This window comes from Ammospiza caudacuta, chromosome 1 (assembly GCF_027887145.1).
Source record: "Ammospiza caudacuta isolate bAmmCau1 chromosome 1, bAmmCau1.pri, whole genome shotgun sequence".
Lineage (NCBI taxonomy): Eukaryota > Metazoa > Chordata > Aves > Passeriformes > Passerellidae > Ammospiza > Ammospiza caudacuta.
The window spans coordinates 15,039,551-15,066,603 of NC_080593.1; the positions used below are offsets into that span (position 1 = coordinate 15,039,551).

At 40.9% G+C, this 27,053-nt stretch overlaps 1 protein-coding gene across 1 annotated transcript in view; it reads left to right on the forward strand.

Moving 5' to 3' along the window:
• The first annotated feature begins 2,444 nt into the window (after positions 1 to 2,444).
• The window catches only part of ITGB1 (integrin subunit beta 1), a 42,720-nt gene continuing 18,111 nt past the window's right edge, over positions 2,445 to 27,053 (forward strand). Inside the window, exons 1-5 of the mRNA XM_058821224.1 lie at positions 2,445 to 2,606; positions 22,576 to 22,645; positions 22,883 to 22,968; positions 24,442 to 24,664; positions 26,647 to 26,817. Of these exons, the coding sequence (XP_058677207.1) occupies positions 2,598 to 2,606; positions 22,576 to 22,645; positions 22,883 to 22,968; positions 24,442 to 24,664; positions 26,647 to 26,817 (559 nt within the window). The 5' untranslated portion in view covers positions 2,445 to 2,597. The remainder of the gene's footprint in view (positions 2,607 to 22,575; positions 22,646 to 22,882; positions 22,969 to 24,441; positions 24,665 to 26,646; positions 26,818 to 27,053) is intronic.

A 27,053-nucleotide genomic window follows, 5' to 3' on the forward strand; every position in this document is an offset into this window, starting at 1 on the left:
AGAACATGGTCTTTGAGTCGAGGAGCTGTGACAGCTAGGAGCTGTGAGAATATGGCCTTTGAGCAAGGAGCTGTGTGTGCTGTAAATGGCCTTTGAGTCATGGGGAAATATGTGTGTTGTACATGGCCTTTGAGTCATGGGGAAATGTATGTATTGTACTTGAATATCTATACTGTATTTGAATATCTGTAAGTAAAAGAGAAGGGGAAATATAGTATGAGTCTCAGTAAAATATGTATTGTATAAGTGGCCTTGCCCCGATCCTAGTTGTTCTAAATGGGCTGCAGCGATGATGTCCTTAATTGGGTGGCAGCTGTGGCTAATAAAGATAACTGGGATAAAAAGGGGTGGGTTGGCTGGTCAGGGAGAGCCTTGGAGGAGCCCTGACAAAGAAGCAGGAACAGCACTGCTTGTGAGAAAACCACCTGGAAGGTATGGGACTCTAGAAATATTAATTCAACAAGTTAACAGTGAACAAAACAATTCCCAGGTTCCCACTCAATCCATGAAAACCCATATTTTCTTGAGCCCCCCTGTGCAAAACTGTTCATTCACTCTCCCAGATGCCATGTACACTGCAGTATAGAGACGCTGCATTAAACATTTTGACATCACCTACAATTGTGTCTATTGGCTCAGACACCTCCAGCACTTGTTTTTTGCCCCTGACATCTTTAGTACTTCACAAATGTTGGAAAATAACTCATGATTTTCATACCCATCTGTGCTCTCCAAAGGAGTCCAGAAAGCGGCCAAACAATTCAGTGATTTTATTTTTCAGCCATTTGTGAGACTTTTTCCTCTTGATTTCCTACTGCTCAGCACAGCCAGCCACTGGCCACTTGACACAATAAGCTCTGAGCAGAGCCTTGGGTAGCACTTGAACCAGTCTGTTGAGCAGTTTTATTTACTCCTCAGAGCCCCAGTGATCTCAGTAGCACATTTTTGCCACCAGTTCTTTGCAGTATACTACAGTGGACAGCTGCTCACTATTTGCATATTCTGGCAAAATCACAGAATATTCTGAGTTAGAAGAAACCCATAAGTCCATCTTTTAAGTGAATGGCCCACACAAGGATCAAAATCCACAACTTTGTCATAATTAGCACCAGATGTGATTTTTTTTTCCCCCTGAAATAAAGAAGCAGAGAAGAATACCATGGATAAAACTAATTTTTTATCTTCCAATCCCTAAATTTCACACATTTTTGGCAGATCACGACCCCTCTGGCATTTGCTTTTACTTTGCATGGTGTTAATTTTTTAGCATTTTTAAAGCTTTGGCTTTCTGGTGGCTTTCTTCTTTCCTGGCAGTATTAATATTATATCTTGATTTGCCTGTTGGAACATATAGTCCCTGCTGTCCTTCTCTGGATGTCAAAATTATTTAGCCACCATTTCATTTGTCCTGTGCTTGCTTTTGATGGAGCTGCTTGAAGCAGTAGTCTGTCATTTCAATCTCATTTTCCAACACCACTAAAACAGTTTTACAATTACAGCTGTGCCAGCATTAAAAGCTTCTGCTAAAACAGCTGTTATGAGACTGCACCCTAAACCACTGCACTGCCCAAGTGGAACACGGGGTTGAATCACAGGCCACACTTGAGTAAACTAGAATCATTCCTTTCTTATTCCAAAATGCAGCTAGAAAGCAAGCAGAAGGAAAGTGATCGAAATTATAGACAAGTTGCAGCATTGCTGGTTAAGTTAACCATACAAAAACAAGAACTGGCCCAAGCTCCAGTAGCCACACATAAAGGCACAGTGCTTAGAGCTCTGAGCCGCGAGTTGATAGCTTGTGTTTCCCAACACCTTACCTTCAGAAAGGTGTTGAATGGCACGCTTTTTCATTTTTTTTAATCGGTAATTTCCCAAGTACCTATTTTAAGGGGCACTCTGAAATACCAAGAGCATGCTCCGAACACCAGCAGGCTCCGGCCAAGGGATTTGGGGAAAGCGACTTTTTAGCTCGGAGCGTGTGTTAGCACCAGACAAGCCCACTCATCACTTAGTGACTTCCACTGCTCTTGGCAAAGCTGCCAGCAAGAGGGATAGGAATCCCTGTCTGCCCAGATTCCCCGCTGTCCCCACGCGTGGAACCAGGCAGAGAGGTGAGCAGGAGAAGAGCTCTGGACAAGGGCTGGGGTCGAGCAGCCTTTCGCCACCGCCAGGAGCGAGGGGGCCGCGGGGCAGCCCCAGCCCCGTCCGCACCCACCGGCCCAGCCCGGCAGCGGCCGGCCCGCGGGCAAACCCCGCCAAATAAGGCGCTGGCGGGCGGCAAGGAGGGAAGCGGGCACCGAGCCCTGCCTCAGGAACGGCTCTCCCGTCCTTGCCCGCCGCGCCGCAGACGCCTACCCGGCCCGCTTGACGGCAGCGGGGAGGAATGTGTTTCCGGGGCGGGTAGAGCGGAGCGCGGACCTCCCCTCCCCTCCCCCGCGGGCCGGGCTCCCGCAGCAGCTCGGAGCAGGCGGCGGCGGGCAGCCAGCCAGGAGCGAGTCCGAGCGTCCCGCCGCGCCCAGCCCAGCCCTGCCCAGCCCAGGACGCCGCCGCCGCAGCAGCGAGCCGGGCGGGCCGGAGCGCGCCCGCTGCCCGGAGCCATGGCCGAGGTAACGGGAGGACGGGCGGGGGTCGCAGCCGGCCGGGAGTGGGATGAGCGGTGCCTGTGGCCGCCCCGGGGCTCAGCGCCTCGGGCGGGCTCCGGCGGGCGGCGCGGGACTGCGAGCGCCGCTTCCCGCGCCGGGAGCCGCCGCCGCCCCGAGTGCGGGTCCCTCGGCGCCGGTCCCGGGCGGAGGAGGGGGCGCCGCCTCCCGCCGTGCCTGCCCGGCACTGTGGGCGGGAAGGTGTCGGGCCCAGCCTGCGGCTTCCTGTGGCGGCGGGACGGCGGCCTCGGGCCTCCCGTGCCGCCGGGGCCGGCCGGGCCTTTGTCCGGCCTTGGCCCTACCAGCGGAGTAGCGGCCGCCCCGGGCAGCGCCCCGAGCCCTCCTCTCCGAGAGGCACTGAAGGCGTGCGGGTGCTCTGCCCTGTGCCCGCCGCCGCCTCCCGCCGGCGGTGCCCGGGACGGGGGCAGCACTCGGCTGGGAAAGTTTCGGACTTCTTCCCCGGAGTGTGGGCGAGGGCGGGCGGCCGGAGGGGGACGGTTCCTTCTAGGGGAAGCGGGCTCTGGAGTTACAAGAATGGGAACGAAAAGAGTGAGGCAGTGCAGGAACTGAGTACCCCGGGTTTTGACCTGCACAAATCTGCAGAAAGCGAGCCCTGAGAGCGGGGTCTGTGCACTTTGAATGACGGGATGGTCGCAGTGCAGCGTTTGCCTGCTCGATCCGTCCAAACTGGCTCTGAGCCTCTATAGTTGCTAAAACTTGTGTCGGGATGGAGTGGGAATGCGAGGCCGCTGTACCGTGTCCCACATGGGGATTTCTGAAAAATCTTACAGCATTACCGCACTGCTTTGTCTCCTCTTATTGCCTTCAGTTACTGGTGGTTGGAAGGAAACATGGAGCGATGGGAAATTCATTCTGACTCACTGTTCAGGCCCATGTCAGATGTCTTTATGTTATGGAATAAGGATCTGACTGCCTGTTAAACTCATTAGGTAGTCTGTGACTGTTTATGAAAAGAAGCTGATCAGCGTTCATGTTTGCTTCTTCATTTGTCCTTGATAGAATACAGCAGTCCATTCATGCCAGCACATGTGCACATAGCTGTTGGGTGAAAAATGTTGATTTTTCTGGTAGATTTGCCATTGCTGCTACAGTCCTATTCATGCCAAGGTACACAAACTTTCAGGAGTAACGATTGTCTCCATTTAGATTAGTGGAACCACTCACGGCTAATGCTTCTTGTGTGCTAAAGCGTTGAAATTAAGCAGGACTCTACGTATGTGGAAAAAGATTTAAATAACTTGCACTCCTGGCACGCAGATCATTTGGTAGGTGATGGTAGCAGTGTGAGGAAAATTAGTTTTGAGAAATGAGGCAGCTTGGTGGCAGTGAGGGGATTTTGTTGTTCTTGGTTGTTTGTATGGGCCTTTTTAAAGTAGTATTATACTACTAGAAGGATGTAAATTAGACGAAATTAAGCAAGACTAAGAGCAAAGACATTGATTGTCCACATCCATCGCAGCGATGAAACCGACAAAACCGATGATTCATTCTCCTGTCACAAAAAGTATTACTTGCCTCTGGGTAATGATTAAGTAGCATTTTGCAAGCTTGCCTAAGGCTCTATTTATAAGGGTTGCAAAAACAGTGAGCCATTGGCAGTAGATTGGCAAGACAAGGCAAGTTTAAGATGTGAACACCTTCAACTTTTTTCCTTTTCAAAGATGTCTCAGCTGAAAGGTGAAAAGCTGACAGGCATGCATAATCTTACGTTAATCAAAGTTGGAGCTGCTAAGTGCTGTATCTGTTTGCCAGCCACATGATAAATGAACCATATTTATTTCAAAATGAAATGTCAGCAGTTAAAACTCTGTTGTTGTCTGTGGGTGCAGCCAGGGAGCTCATTCTGCTGTCTTTCTTCAGGCGCCTGATCTGTGCCGTGTCCCAGTAAGGCCCACCCTTGTGAAGGACTGATTTGGAGGGATGCTTGTTTCTCTAAGAACGTGCATGAATTTCTGATGGGAGTGCAGAATTTTAGTGTCTTGTCTTGAGTATTTTAAATGACTCAAGTGGTTAGCCTTACACCACTTCCTTTGGGAAGTGAGTCCCAAAGCTGAAAAAAAACTGTCTGAGAACTTTTCCTGCTGTTCTTTCTTCCTGCTTCATGATTCCATTCCTCTCTCTAAACCATTCTCTGTATACCTCTCATTGGGTAGCTCTGCTGTAGTTCAGATTTGAAAAAAGCTTGTTTGCTGTAGCAATACTCAGGAAGTAGATATAACTGGGGTGGCAGAAAGGTGAACTTGGGGAGAGCCGTGCACACATGGGGTGGACACGTGCTGTGGCCTCCCTTGCCCTGAATACAATTCCCTTGCTGCTGCTGGTATGAGTGCCCGTCAGTTGTTTGTAAATAGTTGTCATGCCTGCCTTTCCACCCAGTCTCGATTTAGTTGAATGATGTGATGCACGCTTTGCTTGTGGTTCTCCCAGCTTCTCATCGGTCTGCTACAGGCCTCCTGCTTGGCTGTGGCTCTTGGTGCTGAAACAAGGTGCTGATTGCTCCACAGGCTGTTAAGTACCTTGTCTTGATGGGACCCTTTGTAAGCAAAGGCTCTAGTTCCGCATCAGGCTCCCTTTCCTTTTAGTGGACAGCCATGCAGGGTCCCTGTTGTTTCTCTCCTGCTCGTGGTCCGAGGGCCTGGGTTTCTTCAGTGTGGACACGCTCATGATGCCTCCTGCAGCCTTTGCTGGTGTCCCTGTCACTGCTGCACAGGAGGTTTAGGGGTTTAATTCTGTGCTACTTTCTCTGGTAGTTCTGCCATGGTGTAGGAAGTGGGTTTTGTGGAGGAGGTCTGGATGAAGCTTGCTGGCCATTGGTATACCTGACCTTCCTCTTCCTCCTCATTCCTTTCCAAATGTGTCTTGCACCCCTTCCACGTAAGGCAGACTGTTGTAATCAGTGAGGCATTGCTCAAATGAAGTTAAATCAGTATTAATCACTAGCTTTAAGATTGCTCATGCCACCTCATGAGGCACTTGGAAAAGACATTGATTAGATAGATCCAGAAAAGACAGAACCCATACTTAACAATAGCAGAACCTATTCTGCCTCCTTTGCTTTTCTAGAATGTCAAGTGATTTATTTTTTCCAACTTTTTTTTTAGGATGGCCAATCCCCTTGGCATCCTTTTAATTCTTAGGGGCTGCCATCAGCCCTCTGAGAGGGAATCCTTGTTGGGAGTGTCTTTTTTTCTTTTTTCCTTTGCCTTTTAAGCTGCATCTATTGGTAGAGCTCATAAAGCAATTACATAAATTTAATCAATCTTAAAAATGTAATTAAGGCAATATGTAGTTAGATTTATTTTTGAAGTGTCTTTAAAAAGTACTTGCCAGTATGTGTACTATTCCCCTATGACTAGATTTTTAAGTCAGCTGCTATATTCTGTGCCTGGTAAAAAATTTCCGGTCTCCCAGCAGCAGAAAACTCCGAGTTCAGTCTGTGTTTTCCTGCCTCTCATCTCCCATCTGTCTTTATATTGCTGATTCTTCAAATTGTTTCACTCATCCCACTCGCCTTACTTTGAAGTCACCTTCTAATAGCAGCATTCTCACTGCCACTTTACTCCAGGTTTTTCAGCCTTCTCCTCTGGTGTAGGTGTGCAGGGATGTTTTTTAGACAAACACATCTCAGACCTGTACATGACAATAAGTTGTTGTTGTAGGGGAGAGTTAGCTGTTTTTTTCTGAAGAGGATGTTTGTTTGCTTTTCAAAAGGGAGGGAGTATCACAGATTTGAGAACAGATGAATAGATGAACAAATTCAGTGGCTCTGTCTCCTGGACAGATACTAGCAATATCTGTGTGTGATTTAATGCTCCTTTTATGTCAGAAAATTAAAATCTGTTGGATAGTTCTAGTGCTGCTGACTATTGTCATTTATGGTGACAAATATGTTCTCCTTTTTACTGTCTAGTTCCTCCTTGCTCTGCTCTGTGGTGTATTGTGTTGACAACTTTCTATAAAGGATGATGTTTCTTGTCATGTGGTAACCAGAGGGGACCACAATATTGACCAGTATCTGTCAGTTGTTGTGGTTATGGCGTTTCTGGGGTAGCCTACAAAGCCATTTTTGTGTTCACCCACAAATGGGAAGACATATTCTATTTCTTTTTTTTTCCTAATTTGTCCTGCATAGGTGTGGTCCAATAACCTGAACTCCTAAAACTGTAAGTCAGAATAAATTTATGACAAGACTTTTTCTCTGAACTTTTTTCTTTCCCAATATGTGGATTATTAGGGTAAGAACCAGTAAAAATATATATGGTGTCATTGAAAGAAGTGGTTGTGTGCTTTAGCTGTGTGAGTTTCTAGCCCAATGTATCTGAGCAGCAATTGTTGGGAATGTTATGCAGGAAATGAAGATTCTAACTTCTGTGAATGAAAAATGGGACCCTAGGCACCTTGTTATACATCACTAAATAATATTGCTTTTTTCACTACTAAAGGTGCTCTCTTTAGCAGAATGTTGCTATTAAACATCCTGTGTTTTTGTGATAACCACCTTCTATTATTTTTCTAGTCTTAAAGTAATCAGAGTGGTTAGTGGACTTTGTAGGCTATTGTATTTTCTCATTAATGGATTGGATATGTTCAGAAAGATGTTAACAAAATTTGCACTTAACCAAGCACATGGTAGGGGAATTAGCCTGATGAGACTATAATATTAATGTTTTCTTTTGCAAAAGGTCATAGAATTCCTACTTGGAATCATCTTTGGGGTGTCACTGAGCAGAGGCTCTTTAATATTTTAGTGATTTTTTTTTTGTGCTATATCTTTTTCATTTCTCTTTACAGTCAGATGCAAAGTGGCTTATGAAACATGCTTTCTGTCTTAAAAGCAGTTTCATGTATTTCATTTGTTTCTTTTTCAACAGCAGCAATGAAATGCCATTAGTATTCTTGTGGTTTTATTAGAGGGGAAGTTTTGAGTAACAGAACTGAGTCTGGAATCCTAACTTTGTTGTTGCTCATAAGAGCTGAGAAGATATTAGTCTTTTCTTACCATCCTATTCATTCCTTTCTGTCACAGAAAAATGTTCTGCAAATATTTGTTTAATTAATGCAGTTCTCACATTTTGTCAGCAAATCATTAGACTATAAAAGTCACTTTCTCAAAAATTCTGATCTGTAAGACCATGTTTAAGTGCAGATTCCTCTTTATAATGCTCATAAACTGCAACATATACAATACCTAATGCCAGAATTTCCTCGCTCAAATGATTGGCATCATATTTGTAGTTCTCCTATTTCTGCTCTGGGTTTTGTATGAGATCACATACTTAACTTAGTCCTAGTTTTTACTCACTTAGTTTTAACTTCTGCTCTTGGTACATTCTAGTGTAAAAGCAGGAAGGGCTGTTGTTTGTATGAATTCTTGTTGTTTTAAACTACAAATTTCTCTGTAGTATTTATACTACAAAGAAGTACCTGCATTTAATTTTCTATTATAGCTATTAACAATATATTTTAAATTGTGTAGATACAGAAGTAAAAGCATTTTTGATGTGGAAGCTGAATAGAAGAAGAGAAATATTTCTTCTTTTCTCATCCTTTGTGGTAGAATGAATTATATATTGGGCTGAACTGAACTTACCCTCATTCAAAGATGACTGATCTGTGGTTATTTAAAAGAGAAGAAAAATAATTGTGTCAGATTAATTTAGAAGGAGTCAGTATTTCACTTAGGAAATGGTGATGAGTTAAGGTGGTATCTTGGATATCAGTGCATACTTGGTCTCAGGAAAACAATTCTGAGACTGGGATGGGTAGTTTGGCATAATCTTGCCCTTGAGGTAAATATTGAAATAAGGATGTGTCCATTTGGAAAGGGGGATAAGGTGTTACTCTGGTGTTTCTTAATTTTCTTTGGTGGAATTGTAATTTAATGTGTCTTAACATGTGCTTACCTTGGGCAGTGGCACCAAGAGCCACATCTTCCCCTGGTGCAGGAAGCTGCATCTGATCTGTCCTCATCTGCTCTGGGTCCTTGTAGGCTGGCAAGACCTGCTGGGAGTGATGTTCCACAAAGCAGAGGGTGCTCTTCCAGTGAGCACTGGGGTAACCAGAGTGTCCAGGAGCATCCTGGGGACCATAGGAGGTCATTTGAAGGACCTGGCATTCCAGTAGCTTGGCCAGCATCCTCCAATTCAGCTGCTTAAGTATTGAATTGGCAACATCCAGCTCCACCTAGATCCTCAGGTGTTCCAAATCTTGGGTAAAGAGGTTTTGGATAAAGATGAGTACAACTAAAAGGAAGGCCTGTAGTGGAGACAGATATGAAAGTACGTCATCTTTTTGATGTTAAATCAAAGCACTCTCCCAGGTGTCAAAAGATGATACATTTTAGTATCTGGTTATCAATAAATTTGGAATAAATTTTGTATCAGGATGACTTCTGATACTGCTGACACATCTTTGAGAATGGAGTGGTGGCTGAAGGTTTTATGCTTGTCCAGTCAGCAAGTGAAATGCTCCCTCTTCTGCTAAGGAAAAGGAGATATGAGGAAATCTTTGCTATCACCATCCACAAGGTTGGCTAGGGTAAGCACGGTTGATGTGCTGCCAGTGAATTCTGGCTGGGCTTTTTTCTTATTACACTGATGTTTTATTTTCTTGTGTATTAGGAAATTAGTTTTAGTGGGCTTAGGAGAAAGTCAGTAATTACTTTCTCAGAGCTTCCTTCTGTGCTTTTGCAAGGTTGTATTTAGTGTGTGTTACTGTGCTGACTTTGTGATGCCGGGTGGAGATTGTCCCACAGCTGAAAGTCACGCTATAGCCCATCTGCATAGAATACAAGGCTTGACAGTTTTTTAATTGTCAATTTGCTGATTTGGGGGCAGAACAGATTAAAAATCTGTCTTTCAGTGACATATGAATATAACTTATGTGCATTTCCAAAACATTTGAAAGTGTAACGTTTTAGAAGGTAACACTTGTTCTGTGTAGTTCAAAAATGGGGATGATTTTTTGTGTTGTTTTTGTCACTTATATGCAAATACAAATCAGTGTGAGAAATTAATGTACAAGAAGTTCAGTGTAATTTTTCCTGGGTGTGGACTTCAGCATAAAAAAGGAAACGGCAAATTTCCTTTTTTGGAAGAACATGTTGTACATACCAGCTATAGGTTGTTAAAAATCACTTAATAAAATCAATAAACAGCAACAAACATTTTTCCCTGTTTATGTGTTATCTCCCTCCACTACACGTTGTTTACACAAGTTTTCAAAAACTAGACTAAAATTTTACACAGCTATGTTACAGATATCTCCTTTCAGTGAAAAACTCAACTCCAGCTTTAAGGAGTAACTATACTGTGTGAGATTAATGCCAGCATTTTTGCCATTGCCAGCTGTCTGGTTTGGATAGTAATAAAAGAGTTTGCACAAATACTGCCTCTTTTTGGTGCATAATTCACAATACAGTTTCACTTTCTAAATGAAGAATATCTGTATTTAATATGATTAACATTTGTTGTAGCTGGAAGCAATTTTAATGCTATGTTGCTGCAGAGTTTAAAAACAAACTCACTAGTGATAACTCAAAACTCTGCAGCAGACAACTGCTTTTCAAATTTATCTGAATTTCATGTTTTGTAAAATGAATTCATTTTGAGCCATGAATTCAACTAAAATTGTGTTTAATTTTCATAGGAATGTGGTTCTGCAGCAGTTGATACCAGTGCTAGGTCTCAACTTTCCCTCCTGCCAGTAGCTGTGCAATTTTGCCATCCTGCTTGCATCAGCTGTGGAAGTTATAGGGCTGTACATTGAGTTATTGAAATAAGTGTTCTGGCTGAAAAATAGCTTGGCCAAAAAATAATTTTCAGCTAGGTCAGTTGTTGCAGGTGGGAAATCACATGCAAGGGACGTGCTTCAGAGCCAGGGAGGAAGGGGAAAACGTGCAACTCATAGAGAAAGTGTGTGCCACTGTGGCAGTCCAGAGATAAGATGGCATAAACTGCTGTGGAACCTCACAGCATCTGCTCGTGCCTGCTTCAGTGCTCTTCTGACTTGAGTAAACCATCTTAACTTGCTAGATCAGGTGAGAAATCACTCAGCAAGGTGTTATTGCTCAGCTTGTTCCGCTGGCTCTGCTAAGGGGCAAAAGTGTTTTCTGTAGTTGGCACCAGAGAAATGAAGGGTGAAAAGTGGGCAATTTTAGGGTCTGGAGAAGTTGAGCTGTCTCCTGGGTTCTCTAGTAGCAAACTGGTAGATGTACTTGGCTACTATGAGAAACCTCACCTTTTATTATTTTTTGCAGTGCTCTTAGAAGCAGCTTGTGGACTCCAGGCTTGAAATCTGCTCTGGAAGGCAGCATAAGTGTATGAATAGGCAGATTGTTCTGGCCAGAACTGCTTTTTTGAAGTACTTTGTGATGAGCTGGGTGGTTTTGGTTTTGATTTTTTTTTAAGAAGTCTTTTAAGGTTGAAGTTATTTTTTTCCCTGAGATTGATGAGGTTTTTGCAAGTGCTCAAATTTTCATCAAAATCTGGATAAAGTTCACTGTTTTTTTCAGTTTGTGCTTCTGCCTAGTCTTTTATCACTACCATTGAATTAATAATAATCATTAATTATGTACACAAAAATATATAGCATACATATGAAAAATTAAATACATATAGAATTAAATTCTATTCAAAATCTCATAGATACAGATTTATAAGGCTGTATGTACTTCTGTGGGATGACCAGTTTTTTATTGTTTCTACATGATCACTTTTGTGGATGCTGGCATTAAGAATGTTGAGGACAAGGGTTGTTCCAGTACAAGTCTCATTCTAATTGTGTTTGAATAGTGAATCTTTTTAAAAACTTGTTGTTAAATATTTGAATATTATCTGTAAACATTATTTTATGTGCTTGCTATTCAAATCCTGAACTAAAATATGAACAAACAACAACAAACCTAAAATCCTTCAGTATTTTGTTCTTTGCTTCTGTTAATTTTTTCTGCCAACTAATTAATTCTGATAACCTGTAAAACTAAAATCAGAATAGTTCCTCAAATTGGCTGGGTGTGTTGCAGAGCATTTCTAAACAATTCATCCAAGATCAGCTTAGGGTGGTTGGCCTGACTGCCTGAATTTAGGCTGGTTCAGCAGCAGAGAGCCTTCAGTGTAATTTTGGAGGGCGGTCAGTCTGACAGCCACCTGCCCCTTCTTAGGAGCTGTTTGCTCAGCGCTCCTCTGCCCATGTGGAGGTCTGGTTTTCACTGAGCCTTACAGAAAGTGCCATTTGACACAGAGGGGAAAGGGATGGCCCAAGGTCCAAGTGGAGCTGGCTGGGATAGAGGTGAGGGAGGTCCCTGAGTTGTTAGCACAGGGGCAGAGGTTGCTGTTGTGGAGATGCTGCAGCACTGCTGGTTCTTTCAGCTGCAGTTTGCTTTCATCTGGGTTTTGGCTGCTGAAACTGTGCCCTGGGTGTTAATGATAGCTCCTGGTGGGTGAACTCTGCCATGTAACGACAGACGAGTTTCCGCTGAGCGGTCTCTTTGTAGCGTGCCAGCTGCCGGCTTCCTGCAGTACCTGCGGCAATTGCCAGCAGCACGTTTGCAATTGTTTTTTCTTAAAGAAATAGATACATGAGACACTGCATTTACTGAAACTCTCTAGCTTTTTACTTAAGAACATACTTGCCTCTGTTCTGCTTTTACTTTAACAGAGAAGCTTGGATTAAAGTAAGTTTAGCCAGATGTTGTGATAGTCATGGAGGCAGCACAGCCTCGGAAGCATCAGTTACAGTCAGCTGTGCAAGAGCTATATTTATATGCTTAACTAAACTTTTCATTTCCCTGTGTGGATAAATGTGAGGTTTAAGTTGCACAAAATTAAATAGTGTCTTTATGGGAGTAGTAAGTGGTGCAGAGTATGCAGGAATTTAATACACATGGAACAGACCCCCATGTTTTCTACTAGAATGGCTTGAATTGTGGCATTCTTGATTGTAATCTGTCTGTGATGGAAATGCTAAATGTAGCCAAGAAGTCTTGTAGGCTGGAAAAAGCTATGTAAACAAGTTAAGTATCCAGTTCACACTTTCTCCCACCAAAAAATGGTGTTATATTTAGACTAGAGCGGAGATTAAGTTGTTATGGCAAAAACAACTCATGGTTCTAAAAGCATGTGAAAAGTACTGAAACAATAGATTTTTAAAATTTTGTTTTAATCACAGTTGTGTGAAGAGATGCTTATAATAATGAAAATCCTGAAATATTTGTAATGGAAAAAATGTCTGCTGATAACAGCAAGATTGAGTGCAGTAATAATTCTTATAAATTTCTGGAGACAACATGCTTTGAGTCAGTAAAGTTGTGATGCTCTTCCAAACATAAGCTTCCAATAGTTCATGGAAAAGGGATATCTTTGACAGTGACAGTTTTAATGGGAAAAAATGACATACATTTGTTATTGGTGCATATTGTTGTATATTTATCCTTAAAGAGGAAAGTTTCTAGCTCTGCATGTATAGAGGTGCTGTAGGTGTAGCAAACACTTTCAACCGCAGCAATAAAAAACAAAAAAAAGTAGCAATAGGCCTGGTGTGTTTCAGTGGTTTAGGCTTGGAGAGGTGCTGCCTTTGCAAGGTGCTTGCACACCAGCATAAGCAGCACAGGACATTGTTTTGTCCTTTCCTGAAATTCAGAGTTTCTTTGTATCCTTGTATGAATCCTTGGGTTCTGTGGGTGGGATGCAATGACATAGGATTTCATAGGCACAACAGTTTGAGAAATGTAGAGCAAGTTGTAGTCGCAGACTGGATTGTCAGGGATGTAAATGTTATAGCTTAAACAATGTATAAGCCATAGGTAATCAACATGTAAAGCACATTGATGTTTTAATGAGGTGTAGCTGCAAGTCTGAGTGCTCTGCTGGACAGCATGCAGAGTTGTGTTTCTCTCCTAATTTAGTGTTGAACTTTAAGCACAATACACCTGCTTTGTTAGTCTAATTTTCCAAAATATAGCTGTCAGAGTTCATGCTGTAAATTGCAGTTTGTGGATAACTGCCTGGTAAAAAAATTTAAATAAAAAGGAACATTTTTGTGAGAGAGTACCTGACTTGGCTCTTGAACTGTTTCATATATGTGGTCATCATGCACAGGTTGCTTGTTCTTGTGAGCTGTGTCAAAGTACTACCTGTCTTTCAAGCACTGAGATGCTTCCCAGAGTAACTCCTGAACTGTGGAATCTTGGCTTCAAATTATGATGCAACAGGTCAAGAAAGTGTTATACAAATCATCTCGTCATGTGCATACAAACCAAGCAAGGGACAAGGATGGTTAATACAGCAAAGCAGTGTTCTTAAATTGGTAATGATTTATGGTATGATAGTACTGTGAAGATCTAGTCATGAGTTACAAGCTGTCTGTGCATGGCAGTGTGCACGCACACTGTTTGAAGAAAGGCTCTCCTTTCAAAAGTGGTGCTGACTAACCAGTGTTAATCCTGCCTGCACTGCAGCACTCTCCAAAAAGCCTGAGAACAAGGGGAAGAGATCAAGGTTGCACTTGGGGTTTGCTGACTAGAAAGATGAAGGCTCTTTGTCAGTAGCTGCATCTTCAAGTTGCCTCTGTGAATCTTTTTTCTGTTCTTCTGCCTTCTCTCATCATCGTCAGCATGACATTCTGACATGTGTGGGTTCTGAAATAGAGATAGTTAATGAAAAGACAAATCGTGGTGTGATTCCTGGGACTGTCCTGTACAGGGCCAGGAGTTGGACTTCAGTGATCCTTGTGTGTCCCTTCCAGCTCAGAGTATTCTGAGAATAAATTGAGTGGGCTTTAGTAGCAGTGTTCTTTTTTACAATTTGCTATGGCACTTGTTTTTCTTGTGATGAGTATTACTTAGGTGTGCAGCCAATTGCAGGAGTTTGTCATTGAGAGAAATTGTCAATAGATTTTGCTAGTGAAAACACAGAAATACAGTGAAACACATACAGAAATGCAATGAAATCAGGCATGGTATGTAATTTACCCTGCCTTTACAGGTTTGCTATGTTCCATAAAAGTCTACATTCTGTAGGTTTTTCTGGCTTTCTAGAAGTTCCCTGGCTGTCTTTGGTTCCTTGTATTTGGATCCTTGTATTCACTTTTAATGTAAGTTCCTAGAGAAGTCCATATAATTTGGATTGGTCAGGTCTGCAAGTAAAGAGGGATTTCAGCCCAGCGTGCACAGGTCAGAGTGATCATCCATGACACAGGAGGTTTGCAGTTGAGGCTCTCTTATGTGTCTGAGTGTGAACATACATCTGTTTTACCTCAGGGTAGAGCATTTGGTGAGAAAGGAATATTAAGTTCGTACTCCAGATTATGAACCCAAGTGTCTGTTTTTTCTCATGTACAATATGCTGTAAGTCTGTGAATATTACAGGGAAAGTAACTGGAACCCCACTTACACCTTTTTATCTAGCTCTGCTATCTCTACTGCCCTTCAGTAGGTAAGCTAGAGACAAAACTATCAGTTTTTCTGTCTCTGTGCACAACAAAAGGTTTAATTAAAGCTCATAGTAGTATATCCTGTAGGATGATAGAGCATTCCCAGGAAATGGGAATGCAAACCCTTTGGGGCTGCGGAGGGACTGGAACCCATTTACCTTACTTCCTGTGAATGCCACAATACTGTAAAATATCTGGGATCCATTACCACCTTCTGTCATGTCCCAACTGGATCTACAGCATTTTATCTTTCTCATTGTGCAGAGATGTCAGATACCCAAAAACTTTATCATCTACATTTGTTCTGAAACCTCTACCTGTATTTTTTCTGATTATAGATTAAATTTATGTCTTCCATCAAGAAAAACCTTCCCCACAATTCCCTGCAGTCAGACACCTAACTTGGGCAGATTTGTTTCCATTCCATAATTCAAATCAAAACCAAAAAGTAGTTTGCATAAAAATACCCAGTCTTTTCATTCCATTATTTAGAACTGTCAGAAAATTGAGAGCTCCTGTGAAACCCAGAAACAAGCATGAGCAAATTCTATGTAAAAGCAATAACTGGTCAAACCATGTGAGTGCTTGTGAAGTTAGTGGTTCAGTCTTGAAGCAGCTGTGTCCTATATAAACTAACAAACACCCCGTACTCTGGGGACACAAGATGATACAATGAACAGCCCTCCAGCTCTGTTCTCATGAGCTGTGGCCTCAGCCTGCTCCTACTTGTACATGGACATTTTCATTTATTCTGCTGAAGAGGCCATGTGTTGTAGGTGCCCATGCTGGGATTTCAGCAAAAGACACAAGGGTATTTTAGAACCCAACACCTACTGATTTTTCCCACTGCATTCTGTCCTTTTTGGTGAATTTTAAGCTACTGGATCTTGTGGGAAAATTTTTAGAGCTGTATGAATCAACTGTGGGTAGTAATGTAGTGTAACTCAGAGTCTTAGCAGTTGCATTACTGTTGGTGTTTGCCTGCCTTACTGGGCATGGGGCACGGCACAGGAGTTTCGGTGTCAAACTGGTACAATTGTGGTATCTCTTCTCATGGTCTGGGCATGCACAAATGTGTATTCTCATCTCTTTTGGGACTCTCAACCCTGCAAGGGAATCTTCTGAACTAGCAGTGACATACACTAATTGTGGCAGGTAACCTTACAGAACCATACTGGAATGGAGGAGCCAGTCTCCCTAACCTAAGCAGAAAATCAGCTTTTTGTAGATTTTAACTCTTGTAATTGAAAGTTAAGTCTTAACTAGTTTATTATATATTATTTAAATATATAATGCCCTGCTAAAACAGTGTTTAGAAAAGTGATTTGGAGACATGTTTTATTCCATTAACTTGGAAATAACTGACAGAAGTTAAGTCCAATGTGAAATACTGTTGTTTCTTTTATGCTGTAGCATCACAGTAGCTGAAGTGTGTATGCCTTAAAGTTTTCTCAGGAAACACTTTGAGTAAGCAGTCTTGATGTGCTGAACTTTTTGTGTAGAAGTTATTTCAGTGCTAAGGAATTTTTTATTTTGCACTTCAGTCTGTGATAACATCCCATTCTTTCCATATTACTGCAAGCAGTTCAAAAACTTCTGCGTTTGTGTCTGTAAAGTTACCAGGGGCAGAAGGAGCATTGTGGTCTTGAGCCGTGGTGTGAGGCTGGTAGATAGATAGGCTGTTGTAGGAAGGCTTACCTGTAGAATTCCCATTTGTATTGGTGTGTTGCAAAGCCCTGCTCTGGGGACTGCACTTCTGTTGTCCATCTTGACTTGTCCCATCAAATTTACTTTCCCTGTGTGGGGATGTTCTGCTAGTTCATCCATCATGATGCAAGGTCAGGAGCTGAACCTCTGTGAAGGGCAACCATCACAAGGCTCGTCTGCATCCAGGGAACAAATAGTTCTGTAGGCTGAGTTTAGGATTGGGTTCTTTGATTAAAATTGCTGGCAATTCAAGCAGCAGTGTTTATCCCAAATATCTGCTTGTTTATTGAAGAATGCATCACATAGTTTCTTAATGGTGATCCTGGAATTTACTGTGTGGTGTATTCTGACTATACTTCAGTATCACAGTAACACTGATTAAGTAAATAAGATAGCTGTGAAGGTCATAAATGAAGAATTACCAATTTAAGATTTGTGGGAAAATCTATTCCTCGGACTTGAAAACTAATTCCTTAGTGTAAAACTTTTTTTTTTTTTTTTTTTTTTTTTTTCTTGGTACTGGTGCCTTAGTAATGTGCCTCTCTCAAAACAGAAAAGAAAGATACCACTTTAGTGCTTTCTTTTATAGTGAATTGCTTCTTTAGAGTGAATAGTTGTACAAGCAGATATGTTTAGAGTTGTTTCATATGCAGGCGATTTGGGGATTGTAATTAATTAACTCCCTCTGTTGAGGGAGTTCTGCTGTCAAGAGTATTTGCAGGTCATTGCTAGAGGTTTGTAGTCTTTGTGTCATTGTGTCCCATGTCACTAAGGTTGTTTGCTTCTTCAGGCCCTTCTTTTCCACCCACTTTTTTTTTCAGAAATATCAATGGGATTCATTCTGCCAGTCAATAAAATTCACACTGAAAAGCATGGCCCTCCGCTACTGCTAGGAAACCTTCTGGAGAGAGGGAAGAAGGAACTGTTTTAGCAGGGTAGCCACCGTGTTCTGAAACAGGCATCTCCAGAGACTGTTTCATTCTGCTTATTTTAGAAACTTGTCCCTTCCTGCTCCCTTTTTAACCAGAGCCTTCATGCCTGGGGGTGGGGGCTTGGCTGTGTGACCAGTGTAGTCCAGCACAACCACTGGCTCTGGCTGAGCAGCAGGAGCTTTTGCTTCCCGTCCCCTCCAAGTTCTCTTTTTCTCCATCATCATCTCACCACTTGTCCCACACCAGGAGAAGTGATTTTGTAGCCAGGTGGAAGGAACAAGGCACTTCCTCTGTTGGATTAGTTTCTTGTTCCAGCCCTCCTGGTGGCCGCGGTAATGCTGGCATTGATCAAAAAGGATAGCAGTGAGAGTAATCAGCCAGGAGGTTGACTAACAAGAGGGAATAATCAGCAAGGAGAATGGGGCAGCTCTCTTCAGTGACTTTCCATCCTTGCACTACATGAAAGTGGCTGTAAAGGTAACATCGGCTCCAGGAGGAATCAATTCTGTGCCGCATTTCTGAACCAAGATTGAGACCCATGAAAGTACAGCTCATGCTAAGAGGTGTCAGGCCGAGGGAAGCACGAGTACGAGTCCAAAAGTGTGAGTTGTGTATTCATTTCTAGGTTTATAAGTGCAATTAGAGTGGTGTGTGGGGCTGTGAGTCAGTTGGCTGTCTGGATCCTGCTTTAAAAAGGTGCTGTCTGCACGACAGCTCGGCTCTTACTGCACACTGAAATGTTTCCCCCGTGCTCTGGTTGCATGTTTCAGTAGAAAGCTTTGCACTAAGGCAGAGTTCAGAATGCAGTAGGGGCAGATGCCATGGAGTGTTTTCCTGTGCTTGCCATCAGCTTGGTGCATTCTGCATCACTGGGGGAGATGAGCAGCTCAGCTGAAGGGAATAATACTGCAGGAACCCAACACGTCATTGTTAATATTACCTTAATATCTGTGTAAACTGTGGCCTGTGGCAGTGCTGAGCTGAGGAGTGATGGGAGGAGAGCAGCATAGCCATCAGTGTTTAATTTGAGAGGATTAAATGTGTGTACAACTATTACCTTTCTTCCTTGATCCTATTTGCCCAGTTAATTTTCTGTAGGGATGATATTGCCATTCTGATAAATAAATTTTAAAAGGCTTCGGTACTGTGGAGTAGTCAATTGATGATTAGCAGAATGTGAAGAATTTTGCAAATTCAAAATTCTATAGAGAAATAATCCTTCCTTCTGTTGTCACTTAATGAGTCTCTCATTTCAAATTAAAAACTCCAGAAATTTCCATTGAAGCTGTTTTTATAAATAAAAAATTTTCTTCAAGCATTACTGTTTGTCAAGACAGTAAAAAAAAAAAAACTTGGAAAGCATTGAATCTAAACATTTAAGGTCATGTCCATGTTTGTTTTCCTAAAATATTTAACAAAAATAGAGTATGGTTCACAAATGTGCAGAAATAATTTTAAAATCAGTTTTTCAACAGCACACCATTTGCTGCCTTTTAGAAAGGATCCAAGTGGTGATGCAGTATTAAAGAGATTTCAGTCTCTTGGCTTTGAGTTGCTTTTTTTCAAGGAGAAAAAACCCACTTTTTCAAGGATTCTGGAATCTTTTTCAAGGTGTGAAGAATGCATATTTTATGATTGGCTTTTTGCAAATATTAAAATGAATATTGTATGTGTGGTTTTAGAAAGTAATGCTGTATTAATTCTCTTAAGTAGTGTGTTAAATATAATTTTAGGTTATAAAAAATGTTAAAATAGAAACTGTGCTATGTAGGATACTTTTCTTAAAGAAAGGACTTGCAGCAAGATAGCAGCCACAGGACACCTAAATCTTTCAGAGAAAAAGAATTTATTGCCCTCTTATCAGAAGAAACGAACTTCTTCCCGTCTCGAAGGCACTGTCAGGATTCAGAGGAAGAAGCTGATGATGACCAGACAGAATCCTGTATTTGAATGGAATTTACGCATCATGTATGAAGTGTATGAATATGCAACAGGCTATTGCTTTTAAGGGTTAATCCTTTGTTAATGGGGGTCCTTTTTAAGAAAAAGCTACCCAGACGTCCGTAACTCTTTGTTTCTATTGTCTCATATTGTCCGAATTCAAATTGTCCATATTATTATTACTCTAATTGCATTACTATTTTTATAACCATTTTATTACTATTAAACTTTTAAAATTTTAAAAATACAAGTGATTGGCATTTTTCACAAAGGCTTTAGAAAGGGTGGATCAAGTATTATAGAAAATAGTTAAATGTGGCATAAAAATATTAATTCATTGTAACAATTGGGGTTTTATTCAGTTGCAGTCATCTCTGGTTGAATACTGACACGACATTTAGTTGTAGCTTCACCAAGGGTTTCCAAAGGCTTCCTTTGCCCAGCCGGTGTACTGGGAGTGATTTGTTTGGGTTTATTCCCTCGATGGAAGAATCTGCTGGGACTTGCAGGGAGTGCATTCGGCGCTGCAGCAGCCGCAGGAGGGTGGGAGGACGAGGGCGTGCATGGCTTCACTGGCATGGGGCAGCAGTCAGAGCCGAGTCCCATCAGCAGATCTGTGCTCCCATTTCCCAGCGCCCGGCAGCTGGAAAAGCTGTTCGGCTGGGGAGGCAGAGGAAGAGAGCTGGAAAAGCTGTTCAGCTGGGGAGGCAGAGGAAGAGAGCTGGAAAAGCTGTTCGGCTGGGGAGGCAGAGGAAGCGAGCCCTGGGAGAGGCATTGGCGCGGCCATATATGGGAAAGGACATTTTCCTTGTTAGCCTTGCCGGGACTCTGTTCCCAGAGCTGCATTCATCATGCGGATGCGCTTCCACTGGAACGTTTCTCTTCCAAACGGTCTTAATCATAGCTTTAGCACTGTGTCACATCTTTGCTGACTTATTTATATAGTCTGTGTGGACTTGCTATGCATCCACTCTTAGTCTGCCCTAAAAAGGTGAGCTGTTTGTAATTTTTCTTGTCTAGGCTGACAGAAAAGATGGTGCTCACCTGGTGCCAGCAGCTTGGCTTTTTTCTTACTGAAAAGTCCACCCCATTCTGGGCTTTTTGTACTAAGAGCAAAACTGCTTCATGAGTAACAAAATCACTTGAGGGAAGTGAGGTTTGCTGAACACAGCATACCTACCATAAAACCAGGAAAGAAGAACCTGATAGTTGAGCGACCTGGTAAGGACTTGCTGTCCAGACTCCTGGTCTGGTAGGTGAGATCCTAACCATGTAACCACTGTCCTTCCAAGCCTTGTTTCAGTCCCTTCATCTGTCCTCCACCTGCTCCCATTCCTGGGGTCACCATTCTCTCTGATCGAGGTTTGTGGTTGCACAGGTTGAATTTAGGTGATTACTTATAAAGGGACTTAATAAAAGTGTTCTGAAAGAGAGTTTTTGTGAATGAAGGACTGGTCACTTGCAACAGTGTGCAGAGAGAAATTCAAGTTGTGTATATGCAGAGAGTAGCATTCAAAAGTTAAGTAGGATATAATTCATGCTTCATTTTTTCCTCTTTTTTAACCACTAATTTCTTTTGTGTTTATGTACAACATCTGTCAAAGTAGTTCAACAGGATATTCTAATTCTGCTGTGTCTAAACTCCACTGCCTGTCCTCTCACCATAGCATCCACTGAAAAGTGAGCCAAAATGATTTATCAGAAAAATATGAGCCATCTAATACTGTTGTTGGATACAATTTGTTAGCAAAGGGTTGGCTTCTGTTTGAAATTTTCCCCATTGGATTTTGGAGCAGCCATCCCTTCTCTGATAGGTCTGGCTGGATGTGCAAATTAAAAACTGTGTTTCAGTGTGCAAAAACCAAAGCTCAACTGCTGTACTAATTGAGCACTGCTTACTTTGTTGCTAATTTATACAAAAAACAGTATGGCTTCTAGAAAAATGACATATTCTGTTTAGGAGATTCTGCCAAATTCACTTTTCTTTAACTATACTGCAAGATATTTTTTAGGACAAAACGTTATTAAGAATACTTTTGTTTCCAGGATGACTGGAGAGGCTTTAATTAGCAGCAATATTTTAGGGTGTTCAAGGAAACTGGCCATTATAATCTTAAGTTCTCAGAACTCTTATAATGAATAAAAGAGAAATATAATTTAAAATAGTATCAAAATTAAAAAATCACCTGACCCTGCCTGACTACCTGCTATTAAGGTAGGAAACAATTTAGAAAAATTTAGCCTTTCATTAATACTTATAGTACTGAACATTTTTTTTCTTTTATATGGGTTGTATCCATTAATTTTCTGTTCTCTAAAGAAAAAATGGGTGGATTTTTATGTCAGGAATGCTTTATTGTGCATATTTTGAGATGAAATTTCTATTTTGTTTTATAAAGTGCAAATCCGTAAAATGTCTTTTGAAGATTATAAAGAAAATATTTTGTAAAAAACATGTTTTGGTGTTTATCTTAAAACAGAGGTGTGAGTGTAGAAACTCTGTTTCCGTCCTGTATTGCTGTGGTAGCTTTATTTAGAAGTCTCTCTCTGATAACATTCAGAGCATAAATATTTTTTATAAGGTGTTAAAAATTTGGTCTGGGTTCTTCCTCCCAAGTCAACAACGTTTCCAGATTTCCCATAGCTTGCTGGTTTACCTAGCAGAAGAGCATTTCAAAATAATTTAAGAAGCTACCCCTTCTAAATACAGTGTAGCCCACACACACGGTTTGTATTAGGGCAAAACTGTCCAGTGGTACAACTAAGAGAATTAGATTTGTGTTTGTTCCGTGTTCCTTGTCTCCTCTGAAACACTGTTGTATGTCCACAGCTTCGTGAAATTATAATAATTTTGCACTTACTCATTAGAGTAAATCACCCAGTTTGGTTTCTGTTTTGTCTTCCAGACTAATTTCAAATGGCTCACATGTGCTGGCGTCCTCTGCTGCTTGATATGGAATGGATTTGCCCAGCAGGGTAAGGCACTCGATTGCACTGCAGTAGTTAATAAAACTGTATCTGTTTAGCAGTTATTTATGTGGATAAATGCATCCTCACTAGACAAATGCTAATGGCAGAGATTAACATATCTCATATTAATAACCTGTAGTTGGAACTTAGTTTACAAAACCAGAGTGAGCCAAAGTGAAATGCTGGTTTGTTGTTGTAAAAGACCTTTTTATACCTGAAGTGATGGATTACGTTCTTCTCTAGGTGGAAGCGACTGCATAAAAGCAAATGCTAAGTCATGTGGGGAGTGTATACAAGCAGGACCAAACTGTGGCTGGTGTAAAAAAACTGTAAGTGCTGCAAACATCTTTTTATGGTTCGGTTTTTCCCCTTGGTTTCAAACTTTACTAAATACTTTACCCATATAGAAATGACTGTTTTCATTAATAGTAATTTCCTGTACTTCTTCAATCCGATACTTATTTGTACTTTAACAATCAAATGCTGTGATTTTTCTGATTTGAGTATAAACATTTTTCACAATGTGTTTACTTCTCCTTTTCTAAATCCTAAGTGTATACAGACCCTATAAGCCATCTCATAGTTATTTAAAATCACTCCAATGTGGAATCTGTCTGAGTATGCTTAATTATAGTCTTCCAGTGACATTAGAGTTAGAGCTAATTTTAGACAGATGTAAGTGGAGTAGGGAAAGAGATTGAAGGGGATTTTTCTTCTAAAAGAAAGATTTTCAAATTTTACTTTTCTGTTGATAGACCTGAGGAGTAAGAGATAGGTTTGTGTGGGTGGCTAGTTTGTTTCGTTATGAAGCAAAAAGTGTATGTTAAGAAAAATTAAGTTTAGGAAACTGCAAAATATAAGATATAACCACTGTCTGCTGATGTATCTTCTTCAGGTTAGGAACAGAAGAAAATATTTTCTATACCTCTTCTTTGGTTTGTTATTGAAACTGAGAAATTTTCCTTTTTCTTGCTAGGAGATGATAATTTATTTTTATTTCTATATATAGCCTACTTACTCTTCCCAATACCAGCTTATAAACTCTCAATATTTAATTAAACTGACTGATTTTATAATGTCTCCTTGAGCTATCAGATTTCCTGGAGGTCTGTGGCACCAAAAACTGACAAGCTTTAGTATACATTTATTTATATGCATATTTTAGGGGAGGGAGCAGAATCAGAATTGCCAAGTTTCTCAGTTAGAAGCCTTATTTATTTATATTTGAGGTTAGAGGTTTTTAAGGTTTGATGTAATGATAATTTGTTGTTCAGAACAAAGTTAAGGGTTGTTTTTGCTTATGGGTGTTACTTTCAGATTGAATTTCCCCAAAATAAGAGTTGTCTGTCTTTGCCCTGCTCTGTCAGCTATTACTTTGTTGTGGAGTACCAAGGTATACTTATATAATCTTAATTAAAAAGGAAAGAATGTTAAAAGCAGGCTGTATGAGTAGGTTCACATTATTGGTACTATGTGAAAATGAAAGATTTTTCTACTCGCAGTCACTTCTAGAGTAGCCAGTTTAAACAGATGTCCCACTTCTGGTGGAGTTGGCATTGGGCTTTATTTTTTTTTCCCTCTTGCATCTTATGCACAGATAAGTATAAGTAGATGCAAACTTCTGGAGTAAATATTAGCCATTGAATATATGTAGTATCATTTAATATATTTCAAGACCATGTGTTTTATTACTGAACTTTGGAAAAAAATAGATGTGATCATTGTAGGAAGAGCAGTTGTGGGTAGAATATAACAACTTGCACACAGCTGTAAAAGTGATTCTCTTTTGCTTTGTTTTCTAGGACTTTTTGCAAGAAGGAGAGCCAACATCTGCCCGCTGTGATGACTTGGCAGCACTGAAGAGTAAAGGCTGTCCCATGGAAGATATAGAGAATCCCAGAGGCAGCAAACAGGTGCTCGAAAATAGAGAAGTAACAAATCGTAAGAAAGGTGCTGCAGAGAAGCTGAAACCAGAAGCCATTACACAGATCCAGCCACAGAAATTATCACTGCATCTAAGAGTTGGTAAGGACAGTTTCGTTCCAGTTTTGGGATGATTCTCTGTCACCACCATGCCTGCATTTTTTTATTTGTGTCTGTAACCATTTTGTTACAGAAATGACTATTTTTCAGATAACGTGAATGATAGCAGAGCCATTCAGTTCAGCTCCAGGTGTTTAGATACTCCAAATACTGTTTGATTTTTGAGAAAGATTAGATACTATCACTCGTTCTATTTTCCCAATAGAATTTAGGAGAAAATTGATACAACATGGATTGTTAGATATATCAGAAAGGTAGAATTGTTTTGTTTTCAGTATTTTGTAGTTGATTTTCTACAGTGTGCCTGTAGGATGAAAGTAGGGGAGTCAGCAAAAACTTCAAGTTAGTGGAGCATTTCCTTTTGCTTGAAGTTCTGCTGTTTCCTGAAGTCTGCATGTCTGAACAAAGTGGTTTTGCAGTTATGCAGCACAGTTTTTGGATTGCTACGTAAAATACCTTCCAGATGCTAAAGATGTGGGCACAGAACCACAGCAGTGAAAACACAAAGTAGTTGTATATAATTTCTAGCCTCTAAAGAGAATTTTATCTAGTTCAAATGAGGAGAGTGGGGAGAAGCAGGGCTAGTGGCTCACTTGGACACAATGAAGATTGTCCTCAGGGAGAGTTCTTAGATGCTGTAGGCACATGGAACAGCTGCCTTGTGTTTTCCTGGAAGATGAGCTGGTACTTGGGGTCAGCTGCTTTCTGGTACTTGCAGTAATAATTGGAAGGTGATGTGAAGCAGGCTCAGCATGATGTAGAGAGAAAAGTAATGAAAATTATTTTGCAATTTTGGTATGGCTCCTATTTATTTCTAATGTGAACTTTTTTGCTTCAAACCAAATTATTGTTCCTCTGCTGACACAGAAGTTTCTTCATCAGAACATAGCAGGGACCTGGACAACCAGAATCTAATTACCCAAAAGATGTTTGTAAGCTCTTCCATTGGTATTAGTTCTCTGAGGGACTGAGAACTGCAGAGAGAGATACTTACTTTCTGTGCAGGCTTTTTGAAATATTAGCTAAGGAAAATCTAAACAGATTTTTGTGCTGGCTTTTTTCCCCCTTTGTTGTTTGGGGATTTTTTGGTGAAAACCATGTTACAATGGCTGTGTGACTTAGCCATTTAATGTTTTTCTCACATTACTAATTTTGCTGATGTTTAGCAAATGTTTCCTAATTATTAAGCAAACTTAAGTAGCAGCAATACTGCCATTTAAGCTCAATGACTGAGGGGAGGGGGCAATCCTATTGATTTAATTCCATATTTCATATAAAATAGGCAAAAGAATACTGTTCCAGTTTCTGGGAAGAAGGGGTATGTGGTATGTATGTGCAGTCCTTCTGCACTGTCTTTCAGCATCAGAGTGAGACTACATTCTTCTGTAGGTAAAATGCAGGGTCTGGGCTTACAATCACAACAAATACTGACTTGCTGTTCTCTCACTGCCATTTCTGTGCTCTGAGCTTGGTAGATGCAAAGTAACTTGCAGTATTCAATCCAGAATTAATTTTTCTTTTATAAATCTATTAAAACAATGTGGTTTTTTAACTTTTGAGAATTATTGAAGTCATCTTGGATGAAAATAGATGTCAAAAATTTGTGCCATTAGGTGTTACAGGAATCTTGTTAGAATGACTACAACTATGAAGATTTGAAATTGCAGCAATTATAACAAGCTTGGGTTTTGGCATGATAATTTTTCTGTGGGGAGATAAAGCACCTCAGAAATACAAAGTTGAACATTTGAAAGAAAGACTTGTTGAAGTTTTTTTTAAATCATAATTTGTTGTTAAGCATTTCAGTCAACAGGAGGAAAAAATAACTCACCTTAATAACTCACCTTTAGCAATTCAAAACCTTCATAAGGATTTACAAGCCTTTCCTTAGAAAGGCATTTTTCTTGCCAGTGCAGTTATGGAATTTTTAATGGTTTCTGTTTGTTGTTTAATCTGCAAAACAGGGGAACCCCAGACATTTTCATTAAAATTCAAGAGAGCTGAAGACTACCCCATTGACCTTTATTATCTTATGGACCTCTCCTATTCTATGAAAGATGATTTAGAGAATGTGAAAAGTCTCGGAACAGCTCTGATGTTTGAGATGGAAAAAATAACTTCAGACTTTCGGATTGGTAAGAAAGATTTGCCTATTCTAAAAATACAATAATTTTCTTCTAAGTTTCCTTCCTCATGTTTTTTACATTATTGTAAATGAAGAGTATTTTTTTTCAGTTTAGCAGTATTATGGCAGATGTTTTAATACATAGGACCCATTGAACAGTGTAAAAGTATTTGGCATTGGTGGAGATGGTGAGACATAAACAAGTATAAGAGCTATTTCTGATGTCAGTACAGCTATAATGCATTT